Source organism: Carcharodon carcharias, chromosome 11, assembly GCF_017639515.1.
Source record: "Carcharodon carcharias isolate sCarCar2 chromosome 11, sCarCar2.pri, whole genome shotgun sequence".
Taxonomy (NCBI): Eukaryota; Metazoa; Chordata; class Chondrichthyes; order Lamniformes; family Lamnidae; genus Carcharodon; species Carcharodon carcharias.
This window is the reverse complement of record NC_054477.1, coordinates 10,054,101-10,078,732: the sequence shown is the minus strand read 5'-3', so window position 1 is coordinate 10,078,732 and position 24,632 is coordinate 10,054,101. Positions and strand designations below refer to the sequence as shown.

The following is a 24,632-nucleotide window of genomic DNA, read 5'->3' as shown; positions in this document are numbered from 1 at the left end:
ATGGTCAGTGGACAGCTGGAAGTCATTGACGCACAGGCAGCAATTGGACACAGGTGGTCGGTGACAGGCATGACCATTTTGCAGTGGCAGTCGTTAGCCTACCAGTGGCAAATGGCCAGATGTGGCCATGGCCTGTCGGCATTCATTAGGTCAGGTGCCCATCGGACACTGGCCAGCGGGCAGCCAGTGGGGCAGAAGGTGGACCTCCAGGCAAAAATTAGCATTTAGCTTTACAAATTTATAAAAAGATTGCAAATCTTGACAGTAAAACAGAAGAACGGACTCGGGGTAGTGGAGGCAGGTAGAAAGATTGTGGTTTTAGATTATTTGCCCTTCACCATGGTCAGATCTCGGAATGAACCTCATTCAAAAACAGGTTCACAAGATACAGAGTTAACCTCATCGTACTCCAGCCTTTAAGGATTTGACTGTAACCAAATGAGACATACATTTCCTATGTAAACGCACTTTATAGAAAGGAGTGAAAAATAGCAATGTGGTTGACTCTTAAGTGCCCCCTGAACAAGGGCAATTAGGGATGGGAAATAAATGCTGGCCCAGCCAGAGATGCCCACATCCCACAAATGAATCAAAACAAACAGGACTAAAGAAATGGGCACAAAACCATGGGTGGGGAGGTGTGGGCAAAGAGAGAAATAAAATGCACAGGGGACCATAGACAGAGCAGCCAGCAAGCTGTCAGAAAGCTGGAGGCAATTCCAGGGGTATAGTGGAGTGAAGCAGTGACAGGGACTGGAGGATAATGATTAACCGGTTTCCTCTCCCCAATATAGGGCTAGGACAAGATCACTATAGAGTGGCAGCAGCAAAAAGCCGAACCTCAGAGACAGGCTGAGGCTCAGAGACAGGCTGAGGCTCAGAGACAGGCTGAGGCTCAGAGACAGTGGGCCCACATTGTGACAGGGGCAGCAGGTATGATATAAAGATTGATGCATCTGCTATCCTTATCCAGCCTGGCCTATATGTGACTCCACACAGTCAGCTATGTGGTTGACTCTTTATTACTCTCTGAAGTGGCCCACCAAACTATTCAGTTGTCAAGAAGGCCACTCACCACTAAAAGGGCAATTACAACTGGGCAATAAATGCCCATGACGAATGAAAAGATCCCAGGACGTCTCTTCCAAAAGATAGCACCTCCTACACTGCGGCACTCCCTCAGTACTGACCCTCTGACAGTGCAGCGCTCCCTCAGTACTAACCCTCTGACAGTGCAGCACTCCCTCAGTACTGACCCTCTGACAGTGCAGCGCTCCCTCAGTACTGACCCTCTGACAGTGCAGCGCTCCCTCAGTACTGACCATCCGACAGTGCAGCCCCCTCTCAGTACTGACCCTCCGACAGTGCAGCACTCCCTCAGTACTGACCATCCAACAGTGCAGCCCCCTCTCAGTACTGACCCTCCGACAGTGCAGCACTCCCTCAGTACTGACCCTCCGACAGTGCAGCGCTCCCTCAGTACTGACCCTCCGACAGTGCAGCGCTCCCTCAGTGCTGACCCTCCAACAGTGCAGCGCTCCCTCAGTACTGACCCTCCGACAGTGCAGCGCTCCCTCAGTGCTGACCCTCCGACAGTGCAGTGCTCCCTCAGCGCTGACCTTCTGACAGTGCAGCGCTCCCTCAGTGCTGACCCTCCGACAGTGCAGCGCTCCCTCAGCGCTGACCTTCCGACAGTGCAGCGCTCCCTCAGCACTGACCTTCCGACAGTGCAGCGCTCCCTCAGTGCTGACCCTCCGACAGTGCAGCACTCCCTCAGCGCTGACCTTCCGACAGTGCAGCGCTCCCTCAGTACTGACCTTCCGACAGTGCAGCGCTCCCTCAGTACTGACCCTCTGACAGTGCAGCGCTCCCTCAGTACTGACCCTCTGACAGTGCAGTGCTCCTTCAGTGCTGACCCTCTGACCCTCTGACAGTGCAGCGCTCCCTCGGTACAAATTCTTCAACAACTCTCTCCTCCCCATATCCCTTAAATCTCCGAGACCCCAGAGATCTATCTATCCCGGCCTTAAATGCATTCAACAATGGAGAACCCACAACCCTCTGCGATAGAGAATTCCAATGATTCACAATCCTCTGAGTGATTTCCCTTCATCTCAGTCCTAAATGATCAACCCCTTATTGTGAGACTGTGCCCCCATGTTTTAGATTCCCTGACCAGTGGAAACAATAGAACCATAGAAATGTTACGGTACAGAATGAGGCCACTCAGCCCATCATGTGTGCACCGGCCAAAAAGAGGAAAAAGAAACTAGCTGCTTATTTTAATCCCACTTTCCAGCACCTGGTCTGTAGCCTTGCAGGTTACAGTGCTTCAGATGCAGAAGCAGGTACCTTTTAAATGAGTTGAGTGTTTCAGCCTCAACCACCAACTTAGGCCGTGAATCCCAGATGCTCATCACCCTCTGGGTGGAAAAAGTTTTTCCTCATGTCCCCTCTAATCCTTCTACCAATCATCTTAAATCAGTGTCACTGGGCATTAACCCCTCAGCTAGGGGAAACAGGTCTTTCCTGTCTACCCTATCTCAGCCCCTCATAATTTTGTACACCTCAATGAGGTCACCCCTCAGCCTCCTCTGTTCTAAGGAAAATCACGCCAATCTATCCAATCTCTCCTCATAGCTGCAATTTTCAAGCCCTGGCAACATTCTTGTAAATCCCCCCCGTGCTCTCTCCAGAGCAATTATATCCTTCCTGTAATGTGGTGACCAGCGCTGCACACAAAATTCCAGCTGTGGCTTAACCAGCATTTTGTACAGTTCCATGACTATATCCGTGCTTTTGTATTCAATACTTCACCCCAATAAAGAAAACCATTCAAAATGCTTTCTTAACCATCTTGTCCACCTGTCCTGCCACCTTCAAGGACCTGTGAACATTCATTCCAGGGTCTCCCACCTCCTCAACCCCTCTCAGTAACTTCCCATTTATGGAGTATTCCCCGGCTTTGTTTGCCCTCCCCAAATGCATTACCTCACACTTTTCCAGATTGAATTCCATTTGCTACTTCTCCACCCGCTCAGCCAAACCTTTGATATAATTTCGGAGACAACGGCAATCCTCTTCATTATCAACACACAGCCAATTTTTGTGTCATCTGCAAATTTCCCAATCCTGCTTCCCACATTTAAGTCAAATGCCTTACTGAAATCCATGTAGACAACATCCACTACACTACCCTCATCAATCCTCCTTGTTACTTCCTCAAAAAGTCCTATTAAGTTAACAAGACACGATCTTCGCCAAACAAAACCATGCTGACTGTCCCTGATCAATCCGTATCTTTCTAAGTAACAGTTTATCCTGTTTCAGAAATGTTTCCAATATTTTGTCCACCACCCAAGTCCAGCTGACCAACCTATAATTTTCTGGCCTATGCCTCGCACCCTTTTTAAGTAATGGTACAATGTTCGCGGGCCTCCAATCTTCTGGGACCTTGCCTGTATCTAGTAAGGATTGGAAAATTACCCTCAGAGTATCTGCTATTTCCTCTCTGGCTTCCTTCAACAGCCTGGGGTACAATCCATCTGGCCCTGGTGACTTATCTACCTCCAAGTATGCTAGTCCCTCCACTACTTCCTCTCTCACTATGTTTATTGCATCTAATATTTCACACTCCTCTTCTTTAACTAGGATGTCTGCATCATCCCTCTCCTTAGTGAAGACAGAGACAAAGTACTCATTGAGAGCCCTGCTCACATCATCTGTATCAACCCACAAGTTACAATTTTCATCTCTGATAGGTCCAACCTTTTCCTCAGTTATTTTCTTGCTCTTAATGTACTGGTAAAACCATTAGGATTTTCTTTAACAAAAATAGAAAATGATGGAAAAAGTCAGCAGGTCTAGCAGCATCTTTGGAGAGAGAAACAGAGTTAATGGTTCGAGTCTGTATGACCCTTCTCAAGAAGTAACCGATAGGAGAGTAGTGCGGGCTACCTCAGCAGTCACTAGAGATAGAGTTGGAGTTGAAAGCACACGTGTAGTTGCTGCTGCATATATTGTAAATAAACTTAATGTTTCCACTTAAGAAGTGTCTGCAGTTCAACTCTATTACCAACAGTACAACTCAGCCACCCAACAACAAACTGGCGACGAGGTTGAAACAGGATTGAACAGAAGAAATCAAGTTAGAAAGAAATCTGCACTGTACTTCGCCCAGTGATTGTAAGTAGCAAGCTCCATTAGAATTGAAGAAGATATCCTCTCTCAAAATTCCACAATTTGGGACAACTGATCCTTTTGAACCAACCACAGATGATTCTTTTGATACGTAGAGCACCTCGCGTACTTTTTTCAAGTGAACAAGGTTACGGAGGAAGAGAAGAGGCAAGTGATCCTCTTGAATACCTGTGGCAGCAAAACTTACAATTTAATTCAAAGTTTGGTGGCACCCAGTGTCCCAGGTTCGAAGAATTTCGATGAAGTGGCGGACCTCATGAAGAGTCACTTTCAACCCAAGCCTCAGTCACAATGCACAGGTTCAGGTTTAATTCGCGAAACTGAGCCCCAGGTGAGTCAATTGCATGCCACATGACAAATTTGAAGCAGCTAACGGAACATTGAGCGTTCGGTATGACTCTGAACGACATGCTCAGAGATCGTTTAGTGTGTGGTGTGAAAGAGGACACTATTCAGAAAAGATTATCGTCCGCAGTGACTGGATTTCAAGAAGGCTCTAGAGATAGCGCTGGCCGTGGAAAGTGTAGTAAGAGATTCTCATGCAACACAGGGTGCGCAAATTGGCATCATCCTCCACATCGGGCAGGTAACCTCAACCAAAAGTGGTGCGTAAAAGGCTCTGCCAAGAAGCGGGAAACAGCCTCCGCTAGCCGAAGAGTAAAGAAAAATAACTTAGCAGCCAGATCGAAGAATAATTTTGATAGCAGTGGAAACATGCAGTCTCTTAGCGATTGGCTGTTTAAAAAAAATCGAATGCTACTGCTGTCACAGAAATGGACATATGGTGAGGCAGTGCAAGGAAAGATTCGAGCAGGCTCGTAGACAAAAGAAGTAGTCCAATGAAATCTACAATGCAGAAGAGCCTGAAACCAACAAATTCTGACATTTACTCGTTGTTCAAAGACAGGACCAAAATTTGTCACAGTGAAAGTAAATGGCAAAGCTCTTAGAATGGAAGTAGACACCGGAGGTTCCACCACGGTAATTGGGGAACATACCTTCAGACACCAGAATAATGGTGAACATCAATTAAGTTTGGAACGAACAGCTGCCAGGCTAAAAACATATAAGGGTGAAGACGTTCAAGTAAAAGGCATAAGCAGAGTAACTGTCCATTATGGAAGCCATTAGGCACAGATACCCATGAAGGTGGTAGCAGGTGAAGGGACAGGTCTCCTGGGGTGAAAGGAGGTTAAGTTAGAATGGTCTGAAATTTTCCACATGAGAGCAAGTGGGCTACTAGAGAAAATGGGCTGCTTAGAAAGTACGCCAGTGTCTTCAAGGACAAGCTGGGTAAAATCTAGGGCCTGTAGCCCAAGATTTGTGTGGTTCCGGAAGCAACCTCTTGCTTCATGAAGGCGAGACCAGCGCCATATGCCCTGAGCATTATACAAGCTGCCCAGTTCTCAGAATGGGCAGTACTCATAGCCCTCGTCCTTAAAACCGACCAATGCACACGAATTTGTGGGGACTACAAACTGACAGTTTACAAAGTGGCCAAACTGGACAGGCACCTCACTCCAAAAATTAAAGAGCTGTATGCCAAACTGGCAGGAGGAACAATGTACACAAAGCTTGACGTGAGTCATGCTTATCAACCACTAGAAATTGGATAATGCCTCCCAGGAATTTGTTACAATTAATACCCACAAAGCGTTGTACCAATATAACACGATTGCTTTTCGGTGTCTCCTCAGCTTGTTCTTTCAGAGAACAATGGAAAACTTACTGCAGGGACTGCCCCAGATTGTAGTCTATTTGGACAATGTATTGGTGACAAGATTCACTGAAAAAGAGCATTTGGCAAACTTAGAAGAAGTTTTAAAACATTTCTTGCAAGCTGGATTACGTTTAACAAAATAGTGCACATTCCAAACGAGGGAGTTAATCTGTTTGGGTCACTGGGTAGATTCACAGGGCCTCCATCCAGTTGAGGAGAAAGTGAGAACCATAAGAGAGGCACCTGCACCGAAGAACGTCTCAGAGCTCAAATCATTCCTAGGGATAATCAACTATTATGGGTGGTTCATACCCAATTTGTCTACAGTGCTGGCCCCCCTGCATTCTCTACTCAAAAAGAACCAAAGTTGGTCTTGGGAGGCACTCTAGAAAGAAGCTTTCATAAAGCTGAAACAATTGTTGCACTTGTCCAATCTATTAGTGCATTGTGATCAGATGAAAAAATTAGTGCTGAAATGTGATGCATCTCCCTACAGAGTGGGAACAGTGCTCTCTCATTGAATGGACGACAGTATGGTCTTATGTATCAAGAACACTCACCATGCAGAAAAAGGATACTCACAGATAGAAAAAGAAGGACTGTCCATCATCTTTGGTGTCAAGAAATTTCACCAGTATGTACACAGCCACCATTTTACAATCGTTGCAGACCACAAACCATTGTTAGGTTTGTTTAGTGAGGACAAGGCTATACCACCCATAGCCTCAGCAAGAATACAACAATGGGCTTTAATTCTGGCAGCATACAAATACACTTTCGTACATAGACCTGGCAATCAAATCACAAACACCAACACCCTTAGTCGTTTGCCTTTACAAGAAAATGATGAGCACGTCCCAGTTCCACAGGAACTTGTTTTACTGTTAAATTATTTAGATTCCTCACCGGTTTGGGCTCAACAGATCAGAGACTGGACAAGTCAGGACCCAGTCCTATCTCAAGTACAAGAACAAGTGCTACATAATTGGTCACAAGAGTCTGTATCTGGTGAAATGAAACCGTACTTCAACAGAAGGCATGAAATAGCCAGTCAGGATGGCATCCTATTGTGGGGTGCAGGAGTGATTGTTCCTCCAAAGGGAAGGGAGCTTCTTTTAATTGAACTACACAGTGCCCATCCAGGAATTTCCTGAAAGAAAACCATAGCACACAGCTATCTATGGTGGCCTGGGATGGATAGTGAAATAGAGAGTATGGTAAAGCACTGTGTGCAATGTCAGCAACTGCAAAAGTTGCCAGTGACAACTCCGTTACACTCATTGGTGTGACCAGGTAGACCCTGGGTGTGGTTACACATTGACTACGTTGGACCTTTCCTGGGAACAATGTTTCTGCTCATTGTCAATGCCCATGCAAAATGAGGTGAAACCGCCAATGCCGGGCGCTACAGTTGAGAAACTGCAAGAGTTTTGCTGTTGATGGACCACCAGAAGAAGTCATTTCTGATAACGGCACAGCACTTACGAGTGCTGAGTTTCAACGGTTTATCAGCCTCAACGGTATCACTCGTGTACAAACTGTACCATGCCCACCCTTCCTCAAACTGACTGGCTGAAAGGGTGGTTCAAATGCTCAAGGCAGGCATGAGAAAGCTAACTGGTGATTCCTTGGCAACCAAGCCAGCACGCTTTGTTTTTCATTACAGGACCACCCCTCACACAACAACAGGTTTCACACCTGCGGAGTTATTGTTGAAACGCCGTCTCAGGATGAGATTGAGCTTAATAATGCTAAATTTAGAGGGGAAGGTGGAAAGGAGTCAGGGAAGCCAGAAAACTAAACACTCCTGACATAGTCGTGAGAGGAAATTTACCATGGGAGAGCTGGTATATGTGAAAAACTTCAGGGAAGGACCAAAGTGGTTACTGGGTGAAATAGGTGCAGTGGCTGGACCTCTATCTTACCATGTGGAGGTGGAAGGCCAGATCATCCAGAAACATGTGGACCATTTAAGGAAGAGAGAGACAAATCTTCAAGATTTGGTTCCACCAGTGACCATGAACGGGTCTGCGTTTCCTGTTGAGGATACTCAGCCCAGGACTGGCACGTCTGATGTTCCTGTAAGAGTTGAGGATACAGAACTGCAAGTATCCACCGAAGCACCTGATGTTCAGGCAACTCCGGGAAAGGAGGTTCCTGACAAAGAATCTGAACTTGTGGAGCTGCACCATTCCACACATACCAGGAAACCACCTGAAAGACTGGACTTGTAAATTCCTTACCCAGTACAAATATTATGCTGCTTTGAAAAATATGATCTTTAGTAACCAATAGGAGAGTAGCACGAGCTACCTCGGCAGACAGGGTAGGAGATAAGAGTTGGAGTTGAAAGCACACGTGTAGTTGCTGCTGAGTATATTATAAACTTAATGTTTCCACTTAAACAGTTCAACTCTATTATCAACAGTACAACTCAGCCACCTTACACCAGCCTCCCTCTGAGCTGACACAGTTTGTCCTTCTAATAGCTGTATCCAGTCCACTCTCATCAGCTCACCTCTCAGCTTTGTAAAATTTGTCTTCTCCCAAGTTAGAACTTTTAGTTCTGTAATTGTTTCTTTAACCAATAATGCTACACCTCCACCATCTTTATCCCCCTTCCTATCCTGCCTGAAAACTCTGCATCCAGGGATGTTGAGGTGACATTTTTGCCCCTCCCTTAAGGCAAGTTTCCATTATAGCAATGATATGCTGCCATGTGTCTATCTGTGCCCTCAGCTCATCAGCTTTATTTACTACGCTCCTTGCATTTACATATATACCTTTTAATGCTGCCAACTTCCTGTGTTATACACATAACCTGTGCTGCTTCTGTCTTTCAAAGTCACTCACTAATTCTCCATCTCCCAATCCCTGATCTGAATTTGCCCTCAGGTTCCCATCCCCCTGGCAATCTAGTTTAAACCCACACCCAACAGCAAATCTCCCAGTGAGGTTATTCGTCCCAGTACTGTTCAGGTGTAGTCCGGATTGTACAGGTCCTACCTTCCCCAAAACTCTGATGCCTTCCCTCCTACACCAGCATTCCAGCCACATGTTTATTCACTCTGAAAGGGCCAAGGAACACTCTGGTACAAAATTTCAACACTCAGAGTCTAGATGCAATATTCAGTTGGTTCCTTTATTACACATGCAGGGAGCAAATGCTGGGCAATCCAGGCGCTTCTCCACCGAGGTTCAAATAAGCAGAGTTTATATATTTTTTTTACTATCAGTTACAACTTAATGGTATTAGTCAGACAGAGGCCACAGCACAATGACCCCCACTGGGCTGATAATTGTGTTCCTGTACAGTACTTGCAGTTCAGAGACTGGGCATTGTCTTTTTGGAAGATTGCTATCAGACGCTGCGAAATGGCCTTCCCCATTTCTTGATTAAGTTACCCCATGTGTGTCTCCCATTTCTTAATTGCAAATTTACAGCTGAGCCTTTTGTACAAGTTTATAGCTTTCTTGTAATGCTTGGCACCATAGCTGCTGGTCTTGGCTGACATTATAAAATAAATCCAAATTTTCTGCATCTTCAACTCCATTCTCCTATTTCTATGCTCGCTTGCATGTGGGGCTGGGAGTAACCCTAAGATTACTGCTTTGGAGGTCCTGCTTTTCAATTTCCTTCCTAGCTCCCTGAAACCTGCTCTCAGGACCTTATGCCTTTTCCTACCTAAGTCATCAGTACTAACATAGACCACGACCTCTGGCTGATCACCCTCCCCCAGAAGAATGTCCTGCAGCTGCTCCATGACATCCTTGACCCTGGCACCAGGAAGGTAACATACCACCCTGGAGTCACATCTATGGCCACAGAAATGCTGGTCTGCTCCCCTAACTAACAAATCACCTATTACTACTGCTCTTCCCCTCTTCTTTCTCCCCTCCTGCACAGCAGAGCTGCCTGTGGTGCCACAAACTTGGCTCTGACTGCACTCTTCTGAGGAACCAACTGGTATCCAAAACAGAAAACCGATTGGTGAGTGGGACCCCAGGAGGCTCCAGCACTACCTGCCTAATTTTCTTGGACTGCCTGGTGGTCACCCATTCCCTTTCTGTCTCTAGGCTCCTAAGCTGTGGTATGGCCACCTCTCTTAACGTGCTATCGCGTAACTCTTACCCTCGTGGATGCACCACAGTGACTCCAGCCACCACTTGAGCTCCGAAACTCGAAGCTCAATGTTCTGCAGCTCTTCCGGCAGACACCTCCTGCACATGTGGTCATCTAAGACACTGGTAGCATCCACAACTTCCCACATATTACAAGGCACGCATTCCACATGACTGAACTGTCCTGCTATGACTTCCATTTACTTTCCTTTACTTAACTTTATTTTGATTTATTTATACAACTTTACTTTACCTGGCCTCAACTTAACTTTATTTCCTGATTGCTTGTGTTTCTTATTTAAATGTAAGTAGCCCCCTCTTCTAAAAAGAGGGTGTTTTTGTAATTCTCAGATATTTGATGACACTCCCTAACAGCAGTTTCTCACCAACCAATGAACTTATGTTTCTCCTGTGATGTTAGGTGCTGTTGACTGCCTGGCTTGGGGTTCTCCTCTCGCACTCTCCTCAATCTCTCAGTATTTACCCTATCAAACTCAGCCCCACCATCAAAGGCAATTAGGAATGGGCAATAAATGCTGGCCTAGCCAACGATACCCACACCCCATAAAAGAATATTTTTTTTAATAAAAGGCCCTTCGGAATCTTATATATTTCACTGAGATCACTTCTCATTCTTCTAAACTCCAGAGAATATAGTCCCAATTTACTCAGCCGCCCATCTTATGACAACACTCACATCCCAGGGACCAATTCGTTGTACCACCTCCAGTGCAAGTATAGCTTTTCTTAAATATGAGGACCAAAACTCCACATAATACTCAAGGTCTGGTCTCACCAAAGCCCTGTATCATTGTAGTAAGACTTCTTTTCTCCTGTTGTAATAAAAGGCCACTTTGTTTCTTATTCACTCATGGGATGTGGACATTGCTGGCAGGGCAAGCGTTTTATTGCCCATCCCTAATTGCCCTTGCTTAGAGGGCATTTAAGAGCCAACCACATTGCTGTGGGTCTGGAGTCACATGTAGGCCAGACCAGGTAAGGATGGCAGATTTCCTTCCCTAAAGGACATTAGTGAACCGGATGGGTTTTTACAACAATCGACAATGGTTTCATGGTCATCGTTAGGCTTTTAATTACAAACATTTATTGAATTCACCATCATCCATGGTTAGAATCAAACCCGGGCCTCCAGAGCATTACCCTAGGTCTCTGGATTACTAGTCCAGTGACAGCACCACTATGCCATCGCCTCCCCTATATATGCCATTTGTCTTCCTACTTGCAGGCTAACTTTGAGTTCCTTGCACAAGCACACCCAGGTCTCTTTGAACAGTAATATTGACAAATTTTATGCCTTTTAAAAAATATTCATTTTTCTATTCTTCTGACGAAAATGAATAACCTCACATTTCCCCATATTATACTCCATCTTATTGTCCACTTACTTAACTTGCCTATATAACTCCTCGCAGCCTCTCTGTGTCCTCCTCATAACTTACATTTTCAGCTAACTCTGTATCATCAGCAAACTTAGATACATTACTTTTGGTTTCTTTGTCTAAATTATTAATATAGATTGTAACTCACTGAAATCCCGGCATTGATCCTTGTGGCACTCCACTATACACAGACTGCCAACTTGAAAATGCTCCAACTATCCCCACTGTCTGTTCCTGTCTAAGCTATTACCCCCAACTCCACAAACCCCTTTCTTGCCTATTAGACTTTTGTGTGGCACCTTATCGTGTGTCTTTTGGAAATGCTTTAGTGGTCTTTTGCCAGTTTCAAAAACACTCTCAATCCTCTGACTTGCAACTATTCTTTACAGCTTTATAAGACTCTTCTTTAAATCCGATACTATCCTTAACTTCCTGAGTGAGCCACAGATGGATTTCTCTTGCTGAGTTTTGGTCTTTCAATGACCCACAAAATTGTTACAGCGAAAAAGGAGGCCATTCGGCCCATAGTGTCTGCACCGGCTCTCTGAAAGGGTATTCCACTCAGTGCCATTCCTCTACCTTCTCCCCACAATTCTGCACATTCTTCTCTTTCAGATAACTATAATCCCATGGTCTTATTGAATGGCAGGGCAGGCTTGAGGGACCAAGTGATCTACTCCTGTTCCTACTTCTTATGCTCTTGGATGCCTCAATTGAACCTGTCTCCATCACACTTTCAGGCAGTACATTCCAGACCTTAACCACTCGCTGCATGAAAAAGTTTCTCCTCATGTCACCATTGCTTCTTTTGTCAATTACTTTAAACCTGTGCCCTCTGGTCCTTGACCCTTCCACCAACAGGAACAGTTTCTCCCTATCTATTCTGTCCAGACCCTCATGATTTTCAACACCTCTAGCAAATCTCCTCTAAGCCGTCTTTTCACCAAGGAAAACAATCTTAACTTCTCCAATTTATCTTCATAACCACAGTCCCACATCCTGGAACCATTCACATGATTTTTTTCTGCACTCTCTCCAATGCCTTCACATTCTTGTTAAAGGGCGGCACCCAGAACTGGACATCTGCACTCCAGCTGAGACTGAACTGGTGTCTTGTACAAGTTCAACATAACCCTCTTGTTCTTGTACTGCTCTTTTCCTCTATGCCATTATTAATAAAGCCTAGGATAATGTATGCTTTATTAACCACGCTCATAACCTGTCCTTCCGCCTTCAATAGAATGTATTTATGTTGAACATTTTGAATCATATCTTTAAATGCTTCCCACTGTTTATTTACCCCCATACCTTTTAGTCTATTCTCCCGATCAGCTTATTTTTCCAGCTCTCCCCTCACACCTGCATAAATAGTTTTGTTTAAGTTTAGGTGCGTGCCCGACCTGATCGGGCGCAAAATCACACGCGAAGGGCATGGACGGGGTGGATAGGGAGCAGCTGTTACCCTTAGTCAAAGGGTCAGTCACGGGGGCGCAAAAGTTCAATGTGAGGGGCAGGAGGTTTAGGAGGGAATGTGAGGAAAAACTTTTTTTACCCAGAGGGTGGTGACGGTCTGGAATGCGCTGCCTGGGAGGGAGATGGAGGCGGGTTGCCTCACATCCTTTAAAAAGTACCTGGATGAGCACTTGGCACGTCATAACATTCAAGGCTATGGGCCAAGTGCTGGTAAATGGGGTTAGGTAGGTAGGTCAGGTGTTTCTCATGTGTCGGTGCAGACTCGATGGGCCGAAGGGCCTCTTCTGCACTGTGATTCTGTGATATTTCGCTCTGTGGGTGCGCGCGGCTGTCAAAAGCAGACCTGCCGACAATTAAGCAGGAAATTAGGCCCATTAATGGCGCAATTGAACAAGATTTTTTGTGGCTTATGCCTTTATATTTTTCATGAAACCTCATCCAAGGGCAGAATGAAATCTCTGTTAGGAAATAAAATAAAAAGAAACATCTGGGGACAGCATTTTCATGAGGTATGCTTTCAAGTGCTTGATTGTGCTACTTGGACATTTTTTCCCGCTTTTTTTATGCTCCCATGTGAGCTCTCTCACAGCGCTTACCCCCGGCCGTGGTGACATCATTGGCCTGCCCTCTTCCCACCCCCACCCTGGCAGCACTAAGCCTTTCAGCATGTGTTTCACACTGGCTGGTCGTTAATTGGCCAGCTAGTGTGAAATTGTAGTCGGAGGCCAATTGTGGTTGGGGGCCCATTTCCCAACCGTTCCTGGGCTCGCCGACGAGGGAAAGATTCAGGTCTAAGATTTTTGTTTGTGATTGGTATAAGTCACTTTCAAACTTAATGTGGAATACAATTGTATTATGATCACTATTTCCCAGTGGATCTTTTACTAAGACATTACTAATTAACCCTGCCTCATTATACAATACAAGATCTAAAATAGCTTTATCCCCACTTGGTTTCACAATGTATTGCTGCAGGAAACTGTCACTAAAACATTCTAAAAATTCATCTTCCGGACCACCTTTGCCAATTTCATTGGTGCAGTCTATATGAAGATAAATGTCCCCCACGACTATTACATTGCCTTTGTTAGAAGCTCCAATGATATCTTTTTCAATGCTCTGTCCAATGGTATAACTACTGTTAGGGGGCCTACAAACTGCTCCCACCAGTATTTTCTGACTCTTGCTATTCCTAATCTCCACCCGTACTGGTTCTACTTGTTGATTTTCTGAGCCAAGATCCTTTCTCATGAATGTCCTTCTGTCATCCTATACTATCATGGCTACTCCTCCTTTTCCATTTTGTCTGTCTTTTCAAAATAGTACACCTTGGAACATTTATTCCCCAACCTTGGCCATCATGCAACTATGGGAAAGGGGGGGCGGAGTTCAGGACCGGGCGCGTGCAGGCGCGCCTCCAATCGGCGCCCCTGATAGGGGGCGCGCTGCTATTTTAAGCATGACGTCTGCCAGGAAGTGCTATGCGGTTCCTGTGCAGGCTGGGGGGGTGGGGAGATTTTATAAGCGAAAGAGCGCACTCATCTCCCTGAGGCTAAGTGCTGCCTCATGGAGATCAGCGCCAAATTCAGAAATGGTCAATGGACAAAAATAAAATTTCCCTGACATGTCCCCTCACGTGACACTGTCACCTGAGTTGGGACATGCCCGTCACTTTTATTCAAACTTTTATTAATTTTTTAAAAACCCTCATGAAATCCCCTCATGAAATCTCCTCCCGCCCGTGGATGAGGTTCCATGCCTTTTCTGAAGCCCACCGGGGCTCCTGACCTGCCCACTAACCTTAATGTTGGACGGGCAGGTCCATTAATTACTTCAATTAGTTTTAAATGGCCTCATTAAGCCATTTTTTAAATAATTTATAACTTTTTTCATCTTCCAACTAGGCACTTTACAGCCTTCCGGACTTAATATTGAGTTCAACAATTTCAGATCATGAACTCTCTCCTCCATCCCCACCCCCTTTCCGATCCCCCCTTTTCCAATAATTTATAATTTTTTTACAAATATATTTTTCTTTCCCCTCCTATTTTTAAATTTATTTCGATCCATTGTTTTATCTCCACCTTTTAGCCCATTTCTATCCCTTCCCCCCTCCTCACCCCCACTAGGGCCATCTGCCACTAGCTTGTCCTGCTTGCTACCCTTAATGTCCCCAATAGCACGTCCTTTAGCTAATATCACCACCGTCAACACCCCTTTTTCCTTTTGTCTATGACATCTTTGGCAATCTCTTCTTGGCCTCCACCTATCACTGGCCCTCTATCCAGCTCTACCTGTCCCATCCCCCTCAACCAGCTTATATTTCACCTCATTTCTATATGTCTTAGTTCTGATGAGGTGGCACACGGACTCGAAACGTCAACTGCACTCCTCTCCGCAGATGCTGTCAGACCTGCTGAGTTTTTCCAGGTATGTTTGTTTTTGTTCAACAAGCCATTGACAGGTTGGTGGGCACACAGCTGATTCGGCTGCGCCCCTGCCGACCTGAAAATTGAAATGATCCGGGGTGATGTCCTACCGTTCACCCACCTCAATATCCTGGCCTATTAATGTCTTTGCAATAGTGATTAGATCTAAACCATTTATCTCTATTTGTGTCGCTAGTTCATCTACCTTACTGCAGATGTCTCTTGCATTCAGATAAAGGGCCTTTAATTTCTCTTTTTTACTATGATTCCCCAAATGGGCCTTACTCGCTGTTCCACCATTATTGTTAAACTCTCTGTCCCTTACTGTCCCACTCTGCTTGTTTCCATCCACATCGTTACACAGTTCTATTGCCTTGATTTTTCTCTTTGGATTTCTAAACCTCCCTTGACCCAAATTCGTTCTCGCTGCCTCTCCACCACTCTTGCTCGTTAGTTTAAAAGCTCTGTCGACAGTTCTGGTTAAACAATTCGCCGGGGCACTGGACCCAGCCCGGTTTAAGTGGAGCCTATCCCAACAGAGCAGCTCCCTCTTTCCTTAGTACTGATGCCTGTACCCCATGAATCTAACCCCCTTCTTCCTACACCACTCTGAGCCACACATTCATTCTCTAACCTGCTTGACCCTATGCCAAAAGGGCTCAGGTAACGATCCAGAGATGATTACCTTTGAGGTCTTGCATTTTAATTTGGACCCTAACTCCTCAAACTCTCTCAGCAGAACATCATTCCTAGTCCTCCCTATGTCTTTGGTTTCTACGTGGATCACAAAAACCTGAATCCCAATCCAAGTTCCTCTCCAGCTGCAAGGAAATGTCCTTAACCTTGGCACTGGGCAGGCACACAACCTTCGGAGCTCCTGGTCATAGCTACAGAGAACCTTAAACATACACCTGGCTATACCATCCCCTATCACTACCACGTTAATTTTTGGCTATCAATGGTTTATTGCTATCAATAACGCGCTACCGATTCCCTACCAAGGCGGCTATTCCTTGGGTGGCATTTACACCCTGCTGTCCACATTATTACTTTTGATGAAAGCAAAATACTACGGGTGCCGGAAATCTGAACTAAAAACAGAAAATGCTGGAAAAACTCAGCAGGTCTGGCAGCCACTGTGGAGAGGAAAATAGAGTTAACCTTTCAAGTCCATGTGACTCTTCTTCAGAGCTAAAGAGAATTAGAATGTGACTAATATTATGATGTTTAAGGGGAGTGGAGCAGGTGGAGCTAAACAGAAGGTCAGAGATAGGTGGGAGCTAAGGAGAGATTTGACAAAGGTGTCATGGACACAGGACAAAGGGAGTATTAATGGTGGTGTTAAAGACTAAAGAAGGTGCTGATAGTGGTGTAAAGGTAAGATAGCAGAATGTGTTAATAGCAGGTTCAGAGCCCTGTGAAAGCAAAAAAGTGATAGATGGCCCTGTATGGACAGTGGGGAGGGGCGTGGGGGGTGGGGGTGGTTAGCAGGGGGCTTTGGGCAAAAAGGATAATTTTTTTGAATAAATTAAGTTTTAAATTAGAGTTTAAAAAGTGTCAATATGGAGGAGAGAGATCACGGTCTGAAGTTGTTGAACTCAATAACTCAATGTCAAGTCCGGAAGGCTGTGAAGTGCCTAGTCGGAAGATGAGGTGCTGTTCCTCCAGTTTGCGTTGAGCTTCGTTGGAACATTGCAGCAGGCCAAGGACGGACATGTGGGCATGAGAGCAGGATGGAGTGTTGAAATGGCAAGCGACAGGGTGGTCTGGGTAATGCTTGCGGACAGACCGAAGGTGTTCCGCAAAGCAGTCACCCAGTTTGCATTTGGTCTCCCCGATGTAGAGACCACCACATTGGGAGCATTGACTGCAGTTGACCAAATTGAAATGAGGTGCAAATGAAGCACTGCTTTACCTGAAAGGAATGTTTGGGGCCTTGGACGGTGAGGAGGGGGGAGGCAAAGGGGCAGGTGTTGCACCTTCTGCGATTGCATGGGAAGATGCCATGGTAAGGGGATGAGGAGTTGGGGTTGATGGAGGATGGAGCAGGGTGTCTCAGAGGGAATGGTCCAGGGATAGTTCTCTCATTGCCTGATGGAACAATGAAAGTGAAATTGCACATGTAGGCACAGTGCCAAGCCTCTGTTTGTACACTCACTAGCCTGTGATTTTCCTGTCCGTTAGGAAAGAAACAGAAATCTTGCAAGTATAGAGTATCTTATCACCACCTCAGTTAACAAACTGCTGCTGAAATGTGGTTAATGGTGTTATATGGTCAACTTGTCCAGAACAAAGGGTGCTTAACAATAACGTCAGAGCCAGGCCATTCAGGGGTGATATCAGCAAGCACTTCTTCACAAAAAGGGTAGTGGAAATCTGGAATTCCCATCCCTCAAAAACAGTTGCTGAGATTTAGGAGGGGATTTAATCAAACATTTCAAGGTTATCAGGTTTAAGGGATATGAAAGCAAGGTGATTAGATGGAGTTAGCATACTGGTCAGCCATGGTCTCATTGAATGATGGCAAAGGCTTGAGAGGTTGAATGCAACATGACAGTTAATATGTGCACAGCAAAGTCGCAGACACAACCAGTTGGTGTCCCTTAGCTGTGTAGGTTAAAAGAGAACGCACTCTGAGCTGAGCTGCTTTGAGTAATGCCACAGGACCGTCGGCATTCAGCAGAAAGGCAGGCAACAGATTAATGTCTCAGTGAAGAGGCGACACCTCCAACAATGCAGCACACCCTCGTATCGTTCAACAACAACAACTTGTATTTCTACAGCACCTTTAACATAATAAAATATCCCAAGACGCTTCACAGGAGCATTATAAAACAAAATATGAAGGATGAGAATTTTAAAATCAAGATGCTGTGTTAGGAAATAGAGATAGTTTAAATAGGTTGTATCGGCATTTGGGTGCGTTAGGAATAAGGTGCAGCTTTAAGTGACGTTTGATTAATGTTTGTGTATTTGAGTGCTAAAGGTGAAGTTGAGTTTTAGTTTCACTTTAAAAGATGCCGGCATTTTAATTAGATCGTACAACTCTTGAAGGGAAGGTAAAACAAACACAAGGTAGAAAGAAAACTGCGCTGTTGCCTAGCAACAGGAGACCCACACAGAGGAACAGAGAGCAGTTTGAGTTCAGTTGGTGATTACACTCTGAGGTGAAGGGAGCAGTTTAAGTCTCTCTCTAGCCGGACACACTAGCAGATTGCTGAGGAAAATAAGTCTAAGAATCTTAAACGAGTCGTTCTAAAGTTAAAATAACAATTAATGTCGAGTGAGTTCTGGATCTCGAGGGAGATACCAAGTTGTCAGTAGTCTCCTGGCAGAGGGATTTGCAGAGGAAGCAAGTTTTCCAAAGAACAGAGGGAGGAAGGCCCCAAGGCCACCTTCTAGTCAAAGGGAACGAACGGGAATCTGTAAAATAAGGTCCTGTTAAATGAAGTTAAGAGTGAGGAGCAGAGAAAGGCCCCAAGCCTAAAGGGAGAAAGCTGTAGCATGCGGATTTAAAGTAAAATAGGCTTGCAAGAAGCCAGAAGATCCAAGGGGATAGCCAAAGGCCTGTAACTCTTTACTGTGGGCATGTGAAGCAGTGGTGTTCTGTTGGTACAGCTGAGCATTTGAGAGGGTGAGGAAGGAAGCCTGAATGCATGTGATGATCCAGGGGACCGGAACACCTGAGGGAGAGTTCAAAGCCCTGGAGGTGGACCCTTGTGGAAGGCATCTGAGAGAAGGCACCATTTGGGAGCAGATTTCAAATCGGGTTCTCTGAGAGTGGAAACCCTCGTGTGAAAGATGGAGTTCAGTGAGACCGGTTCGTTCAAGGTGTGACAAGCATCTGGGGTGGAGTTGAGGACAGATCCAAAGCATCTGTTTGGGATGGCATCTGTCACTTGGTTTCAGGGTGTGGTGTGCCTGACCACAGGTCGCTTATTGGTTTACAAGGACTGTGTACTTAGTGTGAGCATTAGAGTATAAGATAGCTTTTGTGACTTGTATCATCCTTATGAATCTGTATATATCCGTAAAGATATAATTGTGTGTGAAGGAGTATTGTAATATAGTTCATCTTTTCTTGTTTAATAAATGTTTTATTCTTTTGTTAAAAGTTCATCAGCTGAATCCTGTGTCTTGGTTCAGTAGCCCCCTCCATGTTTCTAAACAAAAAAATAAAAGTTAGGATCTATCAAGCTGAGATCTGGCTTGTTCAGTAGTAAGGTCAGCTGGAATCATAACATTTGCTTGACCAGGAGCCAGTGTAGGTCAGCAAACACAGGGGTGCTATGGGAATGGGACTTGGTGCGAATTAAGGCACAAGCTCATCCAAAACTCTGCTGCCTATGTTAACAGAGGGTAGAATGTAGGAGGCCAGCCTGGGGTGCTTTGGAATAGATGGGTCCAGAGGTAACAAAGGCATGAATGAGGGCTTCAGCAGATGAGCTGAGACAGGGGCAAAGAAAAACAATGTTATGGAGGCGAAAATCAGCAGCCTTTAGGTGATGGCATGAATATGAGGTCAGAAGCTCATCTCGGGGTCAAATGTGACACCAAGGCTGCAAACGGAGTCAACTCAGATCAGGTCATGAACCCACGACTTTTCGGCTTAATTGGTGAGGTGGCGACCAATGAGCCAAGCTGGCAGTTTGAATGACGAGTGTTAGGGGTGGGGTCAAGAGATGGGAGGGGAAACCACAAGCTAGTGAGTGCAAGTGAAAGGCTTTAACTGGTGAGTGCTGGGCTACAAATAAATTTGTGCCAGATATTCGTAAACCTTGCTAGGGAAACAGAAAACATTGAAAATACCCAAAACATATGTCCCAGGTGCTAATTGAGCTGCGATATGTTTAGAGAATTTTCTCCCTTTATTTCAACGGAGACCTCTTCCAATTTACACTTCACTTCTATATCATTCACATTCAACTGGAACATCCTGTCAGACCAGATGAAGCCATCTAACCTGATAATGGAGCACTTGCAATGTATGACAAGAGGGAAAAATTATTGATGGCAAGGCCCAAGGTACAGTAAGGAAACAAAAGATGGTATGGCTTGTGCACAGCAAAGGAATAATATCTTGCATTTATATAGCACCTCTAATGTAGTAAAATGCTCCAAGGCGCTTCACAGGAACGTATTTGAGAAGATTTCGGCACTGAGCTATAAATAGAGATGTGAGGGTAGGTGACCCAAAGCTTGGTCAAAGATGTAGGTTTTAAGAAAAGTCTTAAAAGAGAGAAGAGAGGTGGAAAGGTTTCAGGAGGGAATTCCAGGGCCTAGGCCCAGTCAGCTGAAGGCATGGCCGCCAATACTGGAGCGATTAAAATTGGCAAAGATCAAGAGGCCAGAATCGGAAGATTGCAGAGACATCAGAAGGTTGTAGGGCTGGTGGAGACTACAGGGCTAGGGAAGAGGGATGAAACCATGGGGGGTGGGGGGGGGGGTGGTGGGTGGTGGCGGTGGTGGTAGGTGCGGGGAGGAGGGATTTGAAAAAGCAGAATGAGAATTTTAAAATTGAACACTTGGTGGACACATGAAGGGACTAACCTATGGTCAGTTGTCCTAAAATCTCCTGTTATTTGGTGTTAAATTTTGTTTTGATAATGTTGCTATAAATACCTTGGAACCTCTTTGCCACAATCAAGAGAGTTATACAGTATAAAGCAAAAGCAAAATACTGCAGATGCTGGGGAGCTGAAATAAAAACAGAAAAATGTTGGAAATACTTGAATCTTGATGCATCACTGGAAAGACAAACACAGCTCATGTTCGATAAAGGTCATGACCTGAAACGTCTATTTCTCTCTCCACAGATTCCGCCAGGCTGATTTTCTATATGTAAATTGTTGTTTTTGCCATTTCCATAGTGCAGTGACATCCTGACTTTGTTGGCAACTTGTCCCATCTTGATGCCTCCTCACCTGACTACGCTTTCCTGGTCTGTGCCAAAGCTGCTGGGGTGATGATAGCTCATCTCCTTGGTCCCCTGCTGACTCCTTTGGCACTTTCTTTTCTCGTTTTGACATCTAACCTTGTGCCAGCCCTCATCACTCCTTTCTGCCTTTCTGCCCTAGCCCAAATTCTCACCCTGTCTTTCTCAGACTTATCCTCCCTCTGATTGATAGACAAGTATATGGAACCAACATAACCAGGTGGAATTAAGAAACAAATCATCCATGATCTCATTGAGTGGATGTTCTGGCTTGCGGGGCTGAGTGGCCTCCTCTGGTTCTTGAGTTATCTCAGCTCTTCACATAGCGAGGCCTCACCCTCAGTGGCTTCAATCACCATCTCAGCTCCCGTTGCTCTCCTTTTCTTAATTAACTACCCTCCCATTCACCCTGAACCTCTTCCCTCATATTTACTCTTCTGCTTACATTCACAGCCACCGTCTGCCATCTCTGCAAATTCGCTTCCAGTCATTTCTTTGTGCCTCTCACTACTCACAATTCCCTATCTACTTCCATCCCCAACTTAACTTTGATTCATAAGATGGGGAAATGGGGTAACAAGTGCAGGTTGAATTCGATGTTTGTAAGTGAGGGGTCATGTATTTTGGCAAAAAAAAAGCAATAATTATCTAGGTTCACTGATGTGGAAGAGAGAGGAGAGAAAGAGAGAGAGAGAGATCACATGGTATTAAAAGTGACACTACAGTTTGACAAGGTTGTAAATAAAGCTAATGGAAAACCAAGTTTAATCAAGGGGTATGGAATATAAAACTCAGGAGCTGATGAGCCAATATAAAACCTTTGAAAGGCCATAGTTTACTGAGAGAGGTACTGGGCTCTACACTTTATGAAAGATAGACAGCCTGCGCTCGGACACAATGCTCTAATATGTGGTAACTGGCTCCAGTGACTGCACTCGGACAGTGCCCTAATATCCGGTAACTGTTACAAGTGATGGCGCTCGGACACAGTGCTCTAATATCTGGTAACTGATCCCAGGGATGGGAAGGACCCATCACAGATTCATTAGCCTGTTGTGACAAAATACGTGACAAACTGAGTCTTTTTGTGAGAACACAGGTTATAGAGCAATGTGATACAAGTGTTTGAAATAGTGAAAAGATAGGACAGTGTAGATGGACACAGATGTATTTCCAGTAGCTGAGGGGGTCCGGAATGAGATACCATGGATACAAGATTAAATGCAATAGATTTGGAATGGAGGACAGAGTGATGAGGCTCTGGGATTCATCTCCAGGGTTAATAATTGGGGCAGAAACTATAAGATTGGATAGGTGAATGAAGGTAAAAGAGGTTTGAAAGACTAGGTATACAGAGTTTTGTTGAGACCGCACCTGGAGAACTGTCCAGGTAATGGCCTCCATATCTAAAGTAGGATATACGTGCATTGGAGGCGGTACAGTGAAGTTTCACTAGATTGGATCTTGGGATGAGAGGTTTGTCCTAAGACTGAGTAAATTCGGCATGTACTCTCTGGAGTTTAGAGGTGATCTCATTGAAACATGACATTCTGGAGGGGCTAGACAGGCTAGACACAGAGGTCATTTCCTCTGGCTGGTGAATCTGGAGCAATGGGGCAGAGTTTCAGAATAAGCGGCTGATCATTTCGGACTGAGGTGGGGAGAAGTTTCTTCATCCAAAGGGTTGTGAATCTTTGAATTCTCTAACCGAGAGGGTTGTGGATGCTCCATTGCTGAGTACATTCAAAGCTGAGATTGATAGATTTTTAGTCCCTCAGAGAACCCAGGGATATGGGGACTGTACAGGGAAGTGGAGTTGAAGCCCAAGATCAGCCATGATCATATCGAATAGCAGAGCAGGTTTGATGGGCCACGTGGTCTACTCTTGCTCCTATTTCTTGTTATGTTTTTAAACTATTTGATTGCATGCAGGGTAAACACTAACATGGATCAGTTGGGGTGAACATCCCACTTCAGTGCTGTAACTTTGATAAACTTAAAAAGTTGCAAGAGTATGGGCAAAGAGTGAGGGAAGCAGGGCAAACTGGATTGCTCTCTGTGAGAGATAGCACAATCTTGATGGGTTGAATGGCTTCCTTGTGTGTACACCTCTTGCTCTGAAGCCATAACCAGTAGCTCCAAACGAAGCACAGCAATTGGAGACAAATTTTAATGATTTAATTTCTTCTCTCTCCCCATCCCTGTCACAGTCTTTAGAAGTCATAAATCTTAATGTTGGAGGTGAGATCTATACTACAACACTGAGCAGGCTGAGGAGATACCCTGGATCCAGACTAGCCGAGATGTGCAGCGCTCATGCTGAAGTGACTAGAGACTCCAAAGGGAGGCTCTTCATCGACAGAGACGGGACCTACTTCAAATACATCCTGGAATTTCTCCGGAGTGAACAGCCACCAACCCAGTTCGTACAGGAAATTTACCAGGAGGCGCAGTTCTACAACATTGAAGCCCTGGTGGAACTGCTCAAGAACTCGCCTGAAATGTACGGCGAGCTCATTGGAAGGCAGCAGTTTCTAGCAGAGGTGCCGAATTACAGGGAGAACATAGAAGTGCTTATTCACCTAGCCAGGGCGGAAAGCGTGGCGTCTCGCCAATCCAGGGTGATAGTTTGCGTTGCCAAAAACAGAGAGGATGACGTGCAGTATCCGGAAGGCGTCAATAATCCCACATCTGGCAAGGATCCTGTTGTGAAATTCGGCCCCTGGAAACCCTCTCCAACAGTCTTTGATTTACTGTACTGCATCAAACTCGATATAGAAAACAGGGGCTATAAAGTTTCTTACCAACCCTACAAGGCAGGAAAAGGACAGCTTTCCAAGTCTTGTAATTTGCTTTATAAGTTTGTCTTCACTTGGTGGTAAGGTGTTACCACACGATTTTTTTAAAAAAATGATTCTCTCATAGGGTGTGTGCATCGCCGACAAGGCCAGCATTCGTTGCCCATCCCTAATTGCCCCTGAACTGAGTGGCTTGCCACACCATTACAGAGGGCAGGTAAGAGTTAACGACATTGCTGCCTGGAGGTCTGGAGTCATCCATAGGCCAGGCCAGGACAACAGGTTCCCTTCCCTAAAGGACATTAGTGAACCAATTGAGTGTTTAAAGAAATTGACAGTGGTTTCATGGTCACCATTACAGAGGCTGGCTTTTCAATTCCAAATTTATTAATTGAATTAAAATTCCACCAGCTGCCATGGTGGGGTTTGAATGCTCGTCCCCAGAACATTAGCCTGGGTCTCTGGATTACTAGTGCAGTGACACTACCACCACCATTTCCCGTGTGCCTCTGTTGCAGTACAGAAACAGACCAATCGGCCCGATGGGTTCATGCT

The 24,632-nt window shown here is 45.2% G+C and overlaps 1 protein-coding gene across 1 annotated transcript; it reads left to right on the top strand.

The window, feature by feature from the left end:
* On the top strand, positions 1-24,161 carry LOC121284331 (BTB/POZ domain-containing protein KCTD14-like). The gene is made up of 3 exons (XM_041199730.1): positions 1-210; positions 5,104-5,181; positions 23,490-24,161. Exons 1-3 carry the CDS (start codon positions 1-3, stop codon positions 24,159-24,161), a joined length of 960 nt encoding a protein of 319 aa, XP_041055664.1.
* Positions 24,162-24,632: the final 471 nt, after the last annotated feature.